This window comes from Oscarella lobularis, chromosome 4 (genome assembly GCF_947507565.1).
Source record: "Oscarella lobularis chromosome 4, ooOscLobu1.1, whole genome shotgun sequence".
In the NCBI taxonomy this organism is placed as follows: domain Eukaryota; kingdom Metazoa; phylum Porifera; class Homoscleromorpha; order Homosclerophorida; family Oscarellidae; genus Oscarella; species Oscarella lobularis.
The window spans coordinates 3,022,458-3,035,260 of record NC_089178.1 but is presented as its reverse complement, the minus strand read 5'-3'; the positions used below and the strand labels follow the sequence as shown (position 1 = coordinate 3,035,260).

Below are 12,803 nucleotides of genomic sequence, written 5' to 3'. Positions count from 1 at the left end.
TTGGAACGAGTGCCGCGACTTCCATCAACGAGAAAAAGCTCTGTTGAAAAAAGCTTCACAACAGCTAACAAAACAGACCCATGAGAAAGTGGCATGAAATGCACTACAAAGCACAGACAATACGTCTCGCCTTACCAGTAGCAGCAGAAGCAACATCAAAAAAACTACACAGCGTACCAAAAGAGCAACAAAAAAATTCCCAGTGCACTACACTCAGAAGTGTATTTCAATTACGCGCTGATCAGGCCGAATAGTGATGACGCTATCTCCTCCTACCTGACGAGCAGCTGGAGCTGAGCTTTGAGCTGGAGTAGAGTTTGGAAGAGTAGAATTCAAAGCAGGACCCGAATCAGAATTTTGATAACGTTTCTTCTTTTTCTTTCTCTTCTTTCTCTTCTTTCTGGTCATGCACGCCAAAGTGCTTTCAGCACTAATGGATGAAGGAGCAAGGGACCGTTCCCTGCTAAGCCCACTATTGGGACTGTTCTCAAGGCGATCAACAATCTCAGTGACTTTGTCGCGAAAAGAGGAACGATAGCTGAAATCAGTAGTTGCTGAGTCACGTGGCCTGCTATGCTGAGCCCCTGGCTGTCCCCTTGGCAAAGACACGTTCAGCGGCTTAGGGTTAGGCAGCGATGACAAAGCTGAGGCAGTTGCCTTTGTCTCCATGGAGACGTCTTCCTCTTCGACGACAAGAGATGACAGAGGTTTGACCGCTTTGTCCGGTACCTTTTTATGATGAGGAGACAATTCGTTGACGTCCAATAGAGAGGGAGAGAAGTTCCAAGCGTCTGATTGTGCGCCTGACGCTGTTGGCTCCGATTCGTCTTCTCTCGTCGCCGTGCATCCCCTGTACAGCCCAACTGACTCCCTCTCGCGTTCTGAAAGAACGCGCCAGTAGCCACGTGAGCTCGAACGAACGGGGGCATGAATTAGGTAGTCTACCTTTAGGAGATCGAGAATAGTTGTCGCGCAATGTTTTCGACTCTAAAAAAGGAAATTCGAAAAATTAGACGAAAGAACCATCCTTGTTCCTACTCGTTTTCTTGTACACAACGTAGTCGCGCTCCGTTATCGTTTCCGAAGACATGAGGGAATCGAGTTCCTCGGCTGACATGCCTTTGATTGCGATCAGCGCAATTTGAATCAGATGGCTAGAAGGCGATACTGTCGCGCGACAAGTCGCTCTTTTGATCTTTGCGTTGCGAAGGAGCTTTCGCCCTCTTTCCGCCGCCATTTTACTACCTACACATTCCGTGATAGAGAAGCCTCAAGGGTACGGTGAGCGCGCGAACAACGTACTTTCATCTAGACGACTCTGTGCTTGAGCCATTTCTAAAAAAAGAGAAACTCGTCGAGTCGATGACGAAATCGCTATTGCGGCCGGCTAGCGTAGTAAACTATACCTTGAGGAAACTACTACAGTAGATTGAGAAACGTAGAACAACTGAGAGTCGCCAGGCAACAACGTGGCGAGGAGAGCGAGCTCGGGAGAAGGAGGGCGCGGCCGGCCTGCCTGGGAATGGTGCTGTACCGGTGCGCCCGTATGTTTATTTTCAACGCGCACAAAGACCCACAAAGACACTGTAACGCCAGTTCTAAATCAACCTGCGCTTCAGCGGTGATATTTTGTATTGTAGACTACGTCCTCTTGGCCCGATGATTATCGACTATTAGCGGTCGGGTGTTCGAAACAGGGTCAAACAAATTACCTTTTGACTCTCACAACACTAATTGAATCTTCGACTGATGTATCCAACACTAATGGAATTGAACTGAATTTTTAGCATGTATATGGTGTATTCTTTATACGTACGTGCTGGACTTGTTCTTACCTCTCCTTATTCGGTTCTAACTGTAGCTGTGAGTCAGTATTCTGTTGCGTTTGCGTGAAACGAGCGCCGCAACTTCCATCGCCAACTAAGAATAGTTCTATTGAAAAACTTCACATCAAATAGACACACCCATGAGAAAATGGTATGAAATACACTAAAAATGTCATAGTGCAGTACCTGCGTCACACTGCCTGTAGCAGCAGCAGCACAGTAGCACAAAACTAGAAACATACCAAACAGCAACACAAAAGAATATCCAGTACAATACACTCCAAAGTGTATTTTAATTAGGCGTTGGTCAAATCGAATATTGATGACCCATCCTACCTGAAAAGCAGTTGGAGCTGGTCTTTGAGTAGAATTCACGCCTGTCCGAGTCCGGAATACAACGTGAGCCAGCAGTGTCTCCCTCGGAAATTATTTTCTGGATAAGTTTGGCAGATTCGTTTGCCAGACTCTTTTCATATTCGATTTCGCTTTCGCTAAGACTACGGTCATCTTGAGCGATTTCACGTTGAGACTTGACCTTCAAGTCCTTCACTTCAGCCAGGGACTCGCTGATGAACGGCCGTATACCGGTTGTTCCCTGAGCTCGCCGCCCGGGAATGGCCGCCGCCATTGAGTCAGAATCAGAACCATCACGAAGAGATGCCTTACGTGGCACGGAGAAAAACCGCGGTTGCTGAGTAACGTTTGCCTGCGAAGTCGGTGAAAAATTGCTGGTATGCAAGCTCACAGCGCTGGTTGGGTCTGGATCTGGCCCGGAAGCAAACTAATGTAGTGAGCGCGTCATAAAGTCTACGACGCTTACGTGTGGCAGGTTCCTGCTGCTCATTCTTCTCTGCCTTTGCTTGATTCATATGACGTTTCTCCGGACATATGTCAGAAGGTTGGAAAACCAATTGACGATGGTCGCTTTTCTTGTATGAATTTCTATAGCAATCATCTGCGTAAAACAAGCTAAAAATTTAGTATCTTAACTGGTTTATTTCTCACACCTGAACTCGTTTGAGAAATTGCTGCAGCTCCCATGGTTGCCTCAGAAAAGTCTTCAGTGCTAGCAGACTAAAGACCAGTAACACTATCTATCATATGCCATTAAGTAATTGTATACCATAGAGGCAATAGTTATTGGCAGGGAATCCCTGTCGCCAACAACAGACGGCGGTTCATTTTGAGGAGGCTGATTAACGTTATCCTCTTGTGTACAACCCAGTTGAAAACATACGTCATCTGTGTTGGAACTGGTAGTTGAGCCTCCTGACGACGTCGTCGTCGTCGTCGTCGTCGTCGTCGTCGTCGTCGTCGTCGTCGTCGTCGTTCTGTCTTCAGCAATCTCATTTTCCTAATCATAATTAAGCTTCACATCCGGACTCACGGCCGTAGCTGTATCTTACTTACCTCATCTTTGCTTGCTGACACGTCACCCACATCACCCTGGCAGTCCGAGAATTTCAATAACGTACCGCTTGAGGCTGTCGTCAGCGATTGCGGCTGTAGGATTGAAGCGCAAAAGTTGAAAAAAGAAAACTCTGTGTATTACAAATACTTCACTAACGCAGCCCTTCTCTTCTTCTTCCTCCTCCTTCTCCTCCTTTTTCAAGTCTTCCACGTTGCTGTCGTCGCGTTCGTCTTTGTCTTTCCTTTCCTTTTGAGGAAGTTCTGAACTTTCTGTATTCAAATACTTATCGTCATAGTGCCGGCAAACTTTGAGTTTTCGCGTACTTTCGTATACAGAACAGTTGGCCGCTTTTGCCAACTTCGCAATCAAAAGCTTGAGAACTTTTTCTGGGAAAGCTTCTACGCCCGATAGCAGTGATTCCAACATTTTCCATATTATTTTGAAGTGCATCGTTTCGTCTGGCTTTAGTTGCTCTTCAAGCAGTTCATCGTTGACTAGATTTGGCTTTTTTCGTTGAAATTGCCTTTTTCCTCTTTCACGGGCCAGCTTCACTTCTACGCCATTGGCAAATGCTGTCAAGGGATGGTCCTCTTTTCGGTAGTTTTTTAGTTCACGAATTCGTTCGTCCATTTTGACTACAATTAGAAAGCACGTCGCAGTATAAAACCAACACGTACTGTACGTAGAGTTCCGCGATCGAGTGGCCAGCCCCCTAGCTTTTCGCGCGTGAGCACGCCAAAAAAACCCGCAGAATGCCGCGTGACGCAATATACCGCGAGGGCCCCGGGTAGAGTAGTTTCTAGAGATGTACCTTAGATTGCGGCGGAGGTTGCTACGGACTACAGCACACAGGAGCGTAGAGTCGCAAGCGATAATTCTAGGGAGGCGATCGAGTAACGAACACGAACTCAATTCGAGATATAATCACGCGCGTTAATTCAATTCGATAGATATTAGCAGCTTTGGAAAACGTGGCCCAACAGCTGTACAGGCGCTGAGTGTGAAGAGCTCAGATGTTACTCAGTGTCTACTGTTTCATCGCTTCAAGTTTTTATCAACGCGCACAAAGAGTTTAAGTTCTACAGGACACTGTAACGCCAGTTCTAAATCAACCTGCGCTTCAGCAGTGATATTTTGTATTGTACGTCCTCTTGGCCCGATGATTATCGACTGAAACGGTCGGGTGTCTACGCTAATCAAAACAGGGTCAAGCAAATTACCTTTTGACTCTCCTTGTTGCAATTGAGAGCCTGATGTATGTGAAGAACGCCCTCTTGTCGCGACAACCACATCGTTTCCTGTAACAACATGAGAAATGAATAAATGAATGAATGAAATCGAAATCAATTAATCACAGCACCTGTTTCACAACGTATGGCAACTCGTGGTACAGGTGCACAAGCAACTTCTCCCGTATCACGTCTGCAACAATCTTACTTGGAGAAGATATCGTCTTTCTACCTCCAGGATACAGCCAATCGGAAGGATACGCCAAGTCAAACAAAAACTCCTGAAAAAATCAAGCCTCTGTAATTATTAAAACACATTAAGTGTCATAAATACCTTTAGCGTATTTACACCCTCTCCTGTTGTAGCCGACACCATCATGACTTCGCTAAAACGAGGCCAGCCTGTTTCCTCTTCCTGACTCCCAGACTGCAACCCTGTTTCTCTTTCTTTGGCAAATTTGATGCCTGTTTCAGTTGCTAAGAGCTTTGGAGCTAAAGCACCACGCGTCAGAGCCTCGATTGAAAGTAACAGACGACTTTTCTGCCTAACAACGTCAACCTAGACACCCCATTAATAAAGAGAGGAGGACCTCCAAGTGCAGAGGCAAACCTTATTAAGGACAAGAACAGAGGGTAGATGACTGTTCTCTTTAAGAAGTCCCATTACGTCTTTACCAAGGTCTATCTGATGCCGCTTATTGCTGGCGTCAACCAAAACTAGAGCTACAGAAAAGGATTGTGAAACGAGTGTATCATTAAGAGTAGAATACCCAAATCAACGTCTAGCAAAGAATCTTTAGCACCGGTCATAAGAGAATGTGGCATCTTGAGTTTTCTGCCATAGTGGAATGGAACCACACCGGGAGTATCAATAAGAACCTAAACAAGAAAGCAGTCTGTGGCGTTCAGTTGAGGATATACATATGCTAAATTTTCTATACAATCTGGTTGCTTTCTTCTGTTAAAATTGTAATTGCGGACTCTCTCGTTGTCTGGCACTTGTCAGACACAATAGCTACCTAAATTGAATGAGTAACAATTTTAAAATATTTTTACCAATCGGCGATAATACTTTTTGTCCCGAGAGGCTATTGACGAGAGTTGATTTTCCGGTGTTGGGAAGCCCCACTATTGCTACTTTGAGCAATTTCGGGGAATTCGGCTGCTGAACGGGTTTTTGCAAATCGTCACCGAACATAAACGCTAGCATACAAAACCGCAGGATTTTTGCAAAGAGAGCAGCGCAAAATTTCCTTACCGGACCAGTCGAGTTGGTCGCAAAGGGCCGCGGAAGATCTCCATTTCGATCCAGCGCGGAATCCCCGTCGACAAACTCTAGAAAAATATTCCAAGTGTGTTAAAAAGACAGAAAAGAGGCTTACCTTCGAGACAAAGGAAAAAGAAAGAGACGAAAGGAAGCAGACATCCTGATTCGACTAGCTCGACGCCCGTATCACACATGGCCGACAAGGGAAGATCGCTACGACAGTCACAGGAACCGTTTCTCATTGGCGTCACGGGAGGAACGGGTTCCGGACGGGTAATCGAAAATACACGGGTTGCGAAGAATTGACGCGAGACGATCAGAAATCCGTTTGCGACGAGATAATCCGCCTGCTCGAGAAGAAGGGCGTCGAGGCGCGAAACGTGTGCATTCTGCATCAGGATTCGTTCTACAAGGAGCTGAATGCGGAGGAAACGCAGCAGGCATCTGAGGGAAATTACAACTTCGATCATCCAGGTCAGACTTCCGGTTCCGCAGCTCACTGATCTCCGAACACACTTTGCAGATACCTTCGACGAAGAATTAATGATAAAGACGTTGCAGACGATATCAGCCGGGCAGCAGCGAGTTCAAGTGCCAATCTATGATGACACAGCCAATGCAAAGTACTATTGATTTTCGTTGTGAAAAATATTGATGACGAATTTTCTTGTTGCAGAACGACTAATTTGCAGACGATCTTTGACGTTCGCGTTGTTCTATTCGAAGGCATTCTTGTTCTTTACTCGTCCGAAGTTCGCAACATGTTAGACATGAAGCTGTTTGTCGATGTGGACAGTGACACGAGACTAGCTCGAAGAGGTAGGAACCTCTTCATCTTCGTCCACGTTTCTTTTTAACGATTCCGACCCTTAGTTCTGAGAGACGTTCAGACACGTGGCCGAAATCTAGAACAGGTATTGGATCAATATATCGAGTTGGTAAAGCCAGCCTTCGAAGACTTTACCTTACCTGTACGTAAGAGGCGTTTACGCGTTGCCTTTTGACCTCTAAAGATTTTTCAGACAAAAAAGCACGCTGACGTCATTATTCCCAGAGGAAGAGACAACACCAGTATACAGTTCAGTCCCCCACCTTCTTTCCTCTCTAAACGTTTCTCTCTCTCTTATTAGTTGCAATTGATCTAATAGCTGATCACATTCGGGACATTGTTCAAACGGGCGAACGAAAACGGCGCGTATCGATATCGGTGGCGCGAAGCCGAACCCCATCTACATCAGATCCGGGCGAGCCGACACGCCCGCATTAGTTAATGACGTCACGTGCGTCCGACTTCTCTTTAGTTACGGCTTTTTGTTTACCGCGGTTCCACTGCACTATGGAAATTTCGATATCTCGCTTGCAAAACGACGAAATATCGTCGCTGAGTCGTCAGAAATCGAGCGGACTAGGGTTTCAGTCGAGACTAGCGCGCAACGGGCGAAGCTGGCCGCCGCCGCGGCGTCGACCGTCGAATCACTACTACGAGGAGCGAAAACATACAAAAATTATGGGTATAGAACAATCGTATAGAGTTGCGCGCGACGAAAAGAACGACGAACATATGCAGGCTTGGACGAGTGCATCGAGTCACGCCCACCCATTCGTTTTGATTTGTCGGGACCGACGCCTTGTACGTATTCGCCGCCCGCCGACAAGGCGCCGATGAAACGATCTACGCCCGCTTATACGATGGGAAAGAAGCCAGCGAGCAAAGGTGCGCGGGGAGAGAATCAACAGTCGTTTGAAGAATTTCTCGCGTTAGAGGGTGGCGGAAGGAGGGCGTGGTCGACCGAATACTTTGCAAACGACGACGTTTGGACGCGAAAATGCGACTACGAGAGCGCGGTACGAATGCTCACCTTCGACGTGGTTTTTTTCTCTCTCTCGAGCATTGGACTCGCGTTTAGTGGCCCGGACCGAACAGCTACAACATGCCGGAAGTTTTGGGTCATTACGTCATCGTCGGTACTCAACATCCGGCCTTTTCAATTCAAAAAAGACGGCCGTTTTCAATCGTAAAACCAGGTTGGTCTTGAATACTAAAAGAAACGAGTCAATCAACCGCGTCATCGTTGCAGGTTCTGAGAAGGAACCCTCGCCCAATACGTACCGCAGGGAATGCTCGCAAGAATACGCTGCACGGCGACCAGCGGCGTGGACTTTCTGTGGCGGGACTATACCAGCCAGTCGGCATTTGTGGACAATGACAACGCTTACTAGAGGTTGGACCAAATAAAAATTTAGTCAATGAATGTGCTGGAATTCATTTTTAGACAAACCTGGTCCGGGAGACTATGATCCTTATATGCATCTTAGCAAAAAACGAGCTCCCGCGTTTTCGTTTGGAAGAGATGCCAGAATGTAGAGTTTTAGATATGCGATGAAGGCGGGTTGCTAAACGGTCAGGCGAGATCGTTCCGTCTTGAGGACATACACACGGCTGTGATTGTTGAACAATTGAATCTCGTGTCTCAGCGACAATACGGAGCAACGTATCTACTTGTATAAGAGATATATGAACAATCTTAGGTGTCTGTAATCGATCACATCTAGTTTTCTTAATAAAACGTAGAGCAGATCATAGATCAAACTGCTGTCCACCCCCCCAAAAATTTCAGCTTCAGTAGTGAAGTTGGGGAAAACTTTTCGCAATGAATCTGAATAAAAAAACGAGCGCGTGCGAGGGTGTTGTTGAAATACAACAGTGCCCTTTTAGTTCACCCACCCCTAAATCATGCCAGGAACGCGGTCTTACCTCTCGGTTATCTGCCAGAACTGAAGCACCGCCGCGTAGTCGAGATGCCGTTTCGTCCTTGAGATCTACAAGTTTTTCACAAGTTAAAAAGAAAGAAAACCGGACGAGTAAATTGACCTACCTCTATTAGCTGCACATTCCATTTCTGAACATTAAGATCGGTTTTAAATCCCTCAAATTTCAAATGAAACGCTTGAACTACAGATACGATTGCGCTTGAAAAAATAATGCCTATTAATAAGACTACCTTTAGCAAAGATATCTACGGGAGATCCGTCGGCAGTTAGCCAAGGCCAACCCTTGAACTGCCAAGCGGGACCGTGAACAAAAACAGCTACAACCCGCTCCCTGCGCAATGTAGACTAGTAACTAAAACTGGATATGACTGGGGGTGAATTTCTCACCATTCTGATGACGATAATTTCATTGGATTATCAACAACTCGATACAAAACTGTGCTGCCGTTTGCTTTCTTTCTCTGTATCATAACATCTACTTCTCGTTTTGCTCCGGCGTGTTTCTTTTCCTCGACGGAAACAAATCTAAAACGTTTCGTCAGTGCGTATAAGGTCTCCGCGCGCGCAAAGCCAAAGGCACCTATAATCCTGGAGGAAGTCTCGAACGTTGTACATGGTGAGTAGCGACGTCACGGCGGCTGGAATGATCACGATGGGCGTTCGCGATTCTTTCTTGGGCAAAGTCGGGGACTTGGCGTGTGGGACGCTTCTGGAACGAGCTAAAGAAAACGTAAAGATAAAAAAAACAGCCATGGAACGCATTCACCTTGTGACGGCGGTGGTTTTTCATGCCCCGATGCGGGAGCGCGTGCCGCCACCGCCGCCGCCGCCGCCGCCGACGACGACTTTTGCTGCACTTTTGCTGCCTTTTCCTAGGAGAAAAAATTCAAGGCAAGAATGTCTTAAAAAGTCTTCCGACTTACTGTCACTGATTTGAGTGAGAGTCCGTGATACGTGCCCATTGTGTCAATAGTGAAACCTTCGGCCGTTTCTGTGGAATAATTACGTCACTGAGCCATAAAAAAAGGAATTGTATTGACTGACCTTCCCTCGTTCCAAATCGTTCCTGATCATATCGGTTGTATGCTACAGGAGCGGATTTCGATTCTCGACCGGATTCCTAACATAAGAAGTCAGAACGCAATAAGAGAGAAATGAAATCCAATGTACGTTATGAGCGGAAGATCCGCGTTTCTTTGCTCCGTCCTCTCGCGCATAAACAGACGACAGCACAGCCAAAACGTTGCTAAAATTCTACGAAAGGAGATCCATATCACGATAAGGGAATACCCAAGAGCTCGAATTTCTTCTTCTTGCCTTTCCGGTGCTGTGTAGAACGGATTTTCTCGTGTGACGAAGTCTTTCCCGACTCAGAATATCGTGCGTCACCGCGGTGTCGGCAGTCAGAAAGGTCCTCTCTTCCTATTCAGCTATGAAATGAAAACAGAGTCGATCGTCTCTCTTGGAACGTCTCACCGGTTTGGAGATGTCTGTCGTAACCATTTCATTGTCTGCCGCCTTGACAGTCGCTCTCTTCTTCGCCAGACGCATCGCTTTTATTGCAGCGATTTTCTCGACGGGCAAAGCTTCGCTCAGCGATCTAAAACCGCATTAGAGAATTCCTTTGTGAACTCCTTCGTCACCTCAGTTTGTCAGTGAGCAATTCGTTCTGCTTGGGAGCATCCAATTTGGCAGCTAGCCTCTCCCTATCCAATTTCATCTTAGCCTCTTGTTCCTATAGACGATATAACGTCTCAGAGAACGCTTGTTGTTTCTAATCGCTTTCCTCCAATCGTTGTTTTTTTGCTGTTGAATCTTCTTCGGTCTCAGGTGGCCTCTTGACAGCTTTACCCACGGAAGCCGATCGCTGGACACCGAGTTCCAACGGAGCGCTCTTATCGACGCTCGGTGAGCTATCTACATTTTAATTGATCCTCGCATATACAAATAACGAGAAACTCGTCCCTACCAACTTCTCCATTTAGATATGACAACACACCCTAATGAAAGGAACTCCTGAAAAAAAATCTGACTTTCTACGCAAATCCTACCCTTCTATCAGGAAGTCGAACAACAGGAATTTTTTGTGCCTAAATCCAAGATAATAGTAGTGCTAGCAAACTTTTAAATTAATTAACTATAAGGCACGTGCAATTTCCGTCTTATCAAGGTGTGCATTTACAAACTTACGACGGCTCTTTGCACGTAGAGCGGATAGGAGAGAGCGACGTTTTTGAGAAGAAAGAGAAGCGATTCGAGCGTGTAGTAGTCCTTGGCGAGTCCGTCTTTGCCCGTTCTAAAAGCGAAGATAGCGATCGTGCAGCGGGATTCGAAGCGAGAACTCACTTGTAGATCAAGTAGTTCGTCTTCGCCACTTTCGGAAAGGCAAACTGATCAAACACGATCTGATCGTCGCTGTCGACGATCGGTTTTTTCTGCATGTTGTACTGGCGAAGCAAAGAGAGAGCGTCCGCCATTTTGTAGACAGGGGTAGTTGATATCGCAGTTCGATCAAACCCGGAAGTGGTTTTTTTGTTTGGCAGATTCTGCTTCCTTCCCCCTTCCCTGAAAACGCCCTAAACCACTACAGTCAACCGCCGATTATCTATTTAGACAGCGAGGTCAATTTATTTCTGGCGTACGAGCGCATTAATAATTAATCGTCCTTACCGTTATAAGTTCTCACCTTTCGCTCTGTCGTCATTTGCACTTCCTGTACTCGAACAGAGCAATTTAGTCGACAAAAAGGAGCGACGAACCCAGCCGAATACGCCAATCTAAAAATAAAGCGACGATGACGAGCTTTGTGGGCGTCTTTGCCGCGTGGGTCACCCTTCTCGCTGGTGCGGCCCTTACCGTAAGTGCGTGCGGTCGCGAACGCGTCTCCATACACATACAAGCCAATCACTCCATCGGCGCGTTCGCGGCCTGTCGAATCGTCGCCGAAAACGTCAGCGGGGAGGCCAATCGAACCCGGTTTGCCCTCGACATTGTTCTCTACGAGAACGGCACAGGCGTGAGATCGTCTCCCGGGGGCGGAGCAATCGTTTCCCTCAGAATCCAGTCTTCTGCTTCCGTCGAACGATTACATCATTCCAATTGGATCGACGGCTTCGACGGCCTTTATTCGTCTAACCGCAGCAGATTGTCGATTCCTGTTATTCTGACGTTTGACGGTGATTTCGTAGGCGAACCACTACTAAGAAGCATTGAATTGATCTATGAGTCCTTTGACATCGACTCAGAAAATGAGACGGAAAGTCCCAGTTTAACCACCGGTTCACATCCGACAAGTTGCGAAGAGAAAAGCGATAGCCGGCATCTTCATTTGATTATTCCTCTCGCCATTTTCGCCTGTGCAACAGGTATTGCTGTGACCGTAATCATCTTTCTGCTGCTGACCAGAGGTCGTCACTCAGCCAAAGCAACCATCTCTTCTGATTCACTGGAATCACCTAAACCCGTCCTCGTTTCGATACCTGTTGCCAACGGCTGTGGCAAGGAGGCGGCAACTGATGATGATGATACGAAACGACGAGTTTCCAATGATGGCTCGGACTATGACTACGACTACGTTCCAGTCGTCGCTTCTTCAACTTCTCCGGCTCCCATTCAACGAAACGGGGCTGCGAGAGGAGACGAAAGACCTCAGATGTACAATACGCCTCTTACCTATGCACAGAAACGGAAAAGCGCATCCTTGCCAGACTTGCTTAGCGACAGAAAACCGAAAGTGGCGCCGAAGCCTCGAGCGAGACCGAGAATAACAAAGGCTGGCCCAAAAAGGCGGGTGCCAGCATCTCGTCCGACCGTTGAAAAGCCGCCAGTCTACGATGATATATCTCCATCTGGAAGTGATCAGTTGACGGCGGATGGCTACCTGAAGCCAGTCGAACAACGACAAATAAATGATGTTGATGTTCGTCACAGAAGCACTGCCAGCGACACAGATGAAGATGGGTACGTGCCAATGAGCGGCAGAAGCATGTGGACATCTCATTCTGAATCAGATGCCAGCAGATACGTAAACGTTAGGTCAACGTGAAACTCGGTACACTGTTTTAGTCTCGTAAGACACATCTGTGGTGGTTGTTACTTGTAGTTATCGAGTCGTCAGTCTGTTGATCAGTCAGTCGGGGCAATTGTAGTATGAAATTTCGCGACAGCTTTGGTTTTTTATCGAAGCCAAAAAAATTAAAAATGCTTACTTTGGTTTTGGTCGATTTTTCGATTTCAACGACGATTTCGCTCTTTGAGGTTTGAAGATCGGATTGATTATTCTCATGTCTCCTTTCTAT

At 46.7% G+C, this 12,803-nt stretch overlaps 5 protein-coding genes across 8 annotated transcripts; 1 reads left to right on the top strand and 4 right to left on the bottom strand.

Moving 5' to 3' along the window:
- Positions 1–19: 19 nt before the first annotated feature.
- LOC136186639 (uncharacterized) lies at positions 20–1,556 on the bottom strand. Its single transcript, XM_065974071.1, has 5 exons — positions 1,407–1,556; positions 1,303–1,335; positions 1,039–1,245; positions 946–987; positions 20–881 (listed from the first exon to the last, which is right to left on the bottom strand). Exons 2-5 carry the CDS (start codon positions 1,331–1,333, stop codon positions 214–216), a joined length of 948 nt encoding a protein of 315 aa, XP_065830143.1. The 5' UTR covers positions 1,334–1,335; positions 1,407–1,556; the 3' UTR covers positions 20–213.
- A 357-nt stretch (positions 1,557–1,913) lies between these two features.
- On the bottom strand, positions 1,914–4,265 carry LOC136186635 (DNA ligase 1-like). Of its 3 annotated transcripts, XM_065974065.1 has the most exons (9): positions 4,049–4,265; positions 3,561–3,872; positions 3,385–3,506; positions 3,237–3,329; positions 3,064–3,180; positions 2,950–3,018; positions 2,834–2,900; positions 2,647–2,781; positions 1,914–2,591 (listed from the first exon to the last, which is right to left on the bottom strand). In XM_065974065.1, the coding sequence occupies exons 2-9, from the start codon at positions 3,865–3,867 to the stop codon at positions 2,134–2,136; spliced, it is 1,368 nt and encodes a 455-aa protein (XP_065830137.1). In that variant the 5' UTR covers positions 3,868–3,872; positions 4,049–4,265; the 3' UTR covers positions 1,914–2,133. The 3 variants fall into 3 exon arrangements, with proteins under 3 accessions (XP_065830137.1, XP_065830135.1, XP_065830136.1); XM_065974063.1 differs by having other exon boundaries at positions 2,950–3,180; XM_065974064.1 differs by having other exon boundaries at positions 2,950–3,180; positions 3,394–3,506.
- LOC136186636 (GTPase Era, mitochondrial-like) lies at positions 4,266–8,177 on the bottom strand. The gene is made up of 13 exons (XM_065974066.1): positions 8,013–8,177; positions 7,844–7,949; positions 6,703–7,772; positions 5,849–6,638; positions 5,725–5,801; positions 5,539–5,669; positions 5,408–5,485; positions 5,237–5,345; positions 5,077–5,189; positions 4,801–5,025; positions 4,598–4,747; positions 4,458–4,535; positions 4,266–4,407 (listed from the first exon to the last, which is right to left on the bottom strand). The coding sequence occupies exons 4-13, from the start codon at positions 5,890–5,892 to the stop codon at positions 4,273–4,275; spliced, it is 1,140 nt and encodes a 379-aa protein (XP_065830138.1). The 5' UTR covers positions 5,893–6,638; positions 6,703–7,772; positions 7,844–7,949; positions 8,013–8,177; the 3' UTR covers positions 4,266–4,272.
- Positions 5,920–8,323, top strand: LOC136186641 (uridine-cytidine kinase 2-B-like). 2 transcript variants are annotated; one of them, XM_065974074.1, is made up of 12 exons: positions 5,920–6,006; positions 6,054–6,207; positions 6,257–6,356; positions 6,410–6,552; positions 6,607–6,704; positions 6,756–6,804; positions 6,864–7,244; positions 7,301–7,447; positions 7,496–7,578; positions 7,641–7,758; positions 7,812–7,955; positions 8,007–8,323. In XM_065974074.1, exons 1-7 carry the CDS (start codon positions 5,926–5,928, stop codon positions 6,998–7,000), a joined length of 762 nt encoding a protein of 253 aa, XP_065830146.1. In that variant the 5' UTR covers positions 5,920–5,925; the 3' UTR covers positions 7,001–7,244; positions 7,301–7,447; positions 7,496–7,578; positions 7,641–7,758; positions 7,812–7,955; positions 8,007–8,323. The 2 variants fall into 2 exon arrangements, with proteins under 2 accessions (XP_065830146.1, XP_065830145.1); XM_065974073.1 differs by lacking the exons at positions 5,920–6,006; positions 6,054–6,207; positions 6,257–6,356; ... (1 more) ...; positions 6,607–6,704; positions 6,756–6,804 and having other exon boundaries at positions 7,010–7,244; positions 7,301–7,578.
- On the bottom strand, positions 8,231–11,224 carry LOC136186633 (parafibromin-like). The gene is made up of 19 exons (XM_065974060.1): positions 11,192–11,224; positions 10,852–11,081; positions 10,696–10,801; positions 10,557–10,595; positions 10,475–10,505; positions 10,294–10,422; positions 10,149–10,242; positions 9,982–10,105; positions 9,823–9,927; positions 9,676–9,759; positions 9,550–9,625; positions 9,429–9,496; positions 9,272–9,377; positions 9,086–9,224; positions 8,893–9,030; positions 8,736–8,836; positions 8,610–8,686; positions 8,489–8,553; positions 8,231–8,390 (listed from the first exon to the last, which is right to left on the bottom strand). Exons 1-19 carry the CDS (start codon positions 11,207–11,209, stop codon positions 8,354–8,356), a joined length of 1,767 nt encoding a protein of 588 aa, XP_065830132.1. The 5' UTR covers positions 11,210–11,224; the 3' UTR covers positions 8,231–8,353.
- Positions 11,225–12,803: the final 1,579 nt, after the last annotated feature.

What these genes read in the sequence shown, in the direction of transcription:
- LOC136186641 (XM_065974073.1), top strand. Translation starts at nt 7,070, where the DNA reads ATGGAAATTTCGATATCTCGCTTGCAAAACGACGAAATATCGTCGCTG. An exon ending in AAAACATACAAAAATTATGG is followed by an intron (nt 7,245 to 7,300) that starts GTATAGAACAAT and finishes GAACATATGCAG; the next exon opens with GCTTGGACGAGTGCATCGAG. An exon ending in AATGCGACTACGAGAGCGCG is followed by an intron (nt 7,579 to 7,640) that starts GTACGAATGCTC and finishes ACTCGCGTTTAG; the next exon opens with TGGCCCGGACCGAACAGCTA.
- LOC136186633 (XM_065974060.1), bottom strand. An exon ending in TCTCACTCAAATCAGTGACA is followed by an intron (nt 9,378 to 9,428) that starts GTAAGTCGGAAG and finishes TTTTTCTCCTAG; the next exon opens with GAAAAGGCAGCAAAAGTGCA. An exon ending in GACTTCCTCCAGGATTATAG is followed by an intron (nt 9,031 to 9,085) that starts GTGCCTTTGGCT and finishes GAAACGTTTTAG; the next exon opens with ATTTGTTTCCGTCGAGGAAA.
- LOC136186636 (XM_065974066.1), bottom strand. Translation starts at nt 5,892, where the DNA reads ATGTCTGCTTCCTTTCGTCTCTTTCTTTTTCCTTTGTCTCGAAG. An exon ending in CTTTTTCCTTTGTCTCGAAG is followed by an intron (nt 5,802 to 5,848) that starts GTAAGCCTCTTT and finishes ATATTTTTCTAG; the next exon opens with AGTTTGTCGACGGGGATTCC. An exon ending in ATAGCCTCTCGGGACAAAAA is followed by an intron (nt 5,486 to 5,538) that starts GTATTATCGCCG and finishes CATTCAATTTAG; the next exon opens with GTAGCTATTGTGTCTGACAA.
- LOC136186639 (XM_065974071.1), bottom strand. Translation starts at nt 1,333, where the DNA reads ATGGCTCAAGCACAGAGTCGTCTAGATGAAA. An exon ending in ACAGAGTCGTCTAGATGAAA is followed by an intron (nt 1,246 to 1,302) that starts GTACGTTGTTCG and finishes CGGAATGTGTAG; the next exon opens with GTAGTAAAATGGCGGCGGAA. An exon ending in CGTTGTGTACAAGAAAACGA is followed by an intron (nt 988 to 1,038) that starts GTAGGAACAAGG and finishes TTCCTTTTTTAG; the next exon opens with AGTCGAAAACATTGCGCGAC.
- LOC136186635 (XM_065974063.1), bottom strand. Translation starts at nt 3,867, where the DNA reads ATGGACGAACGAATTCGTGAACTAAAAAACTACCGAAAAGAGGACCAT. An exon ending in AGAAGGGCTGCGTTAGTGAA is followed by an intron (nt 3,330 to 3,384) that starts GTATTTGTAATA and finishes TCAATCCTACAG; the next exon opens with CCGCAATCGCTGACGACAGC. An exon ending in AATTTCTCAAACGAGTTCAG is followed by an intron (nt 2,782 to 2,833) that starts GTGTGAGAAATA and finishes TGTTTTACGCAG; the next exon opens with ATGATTGCTATAGAAATTCA.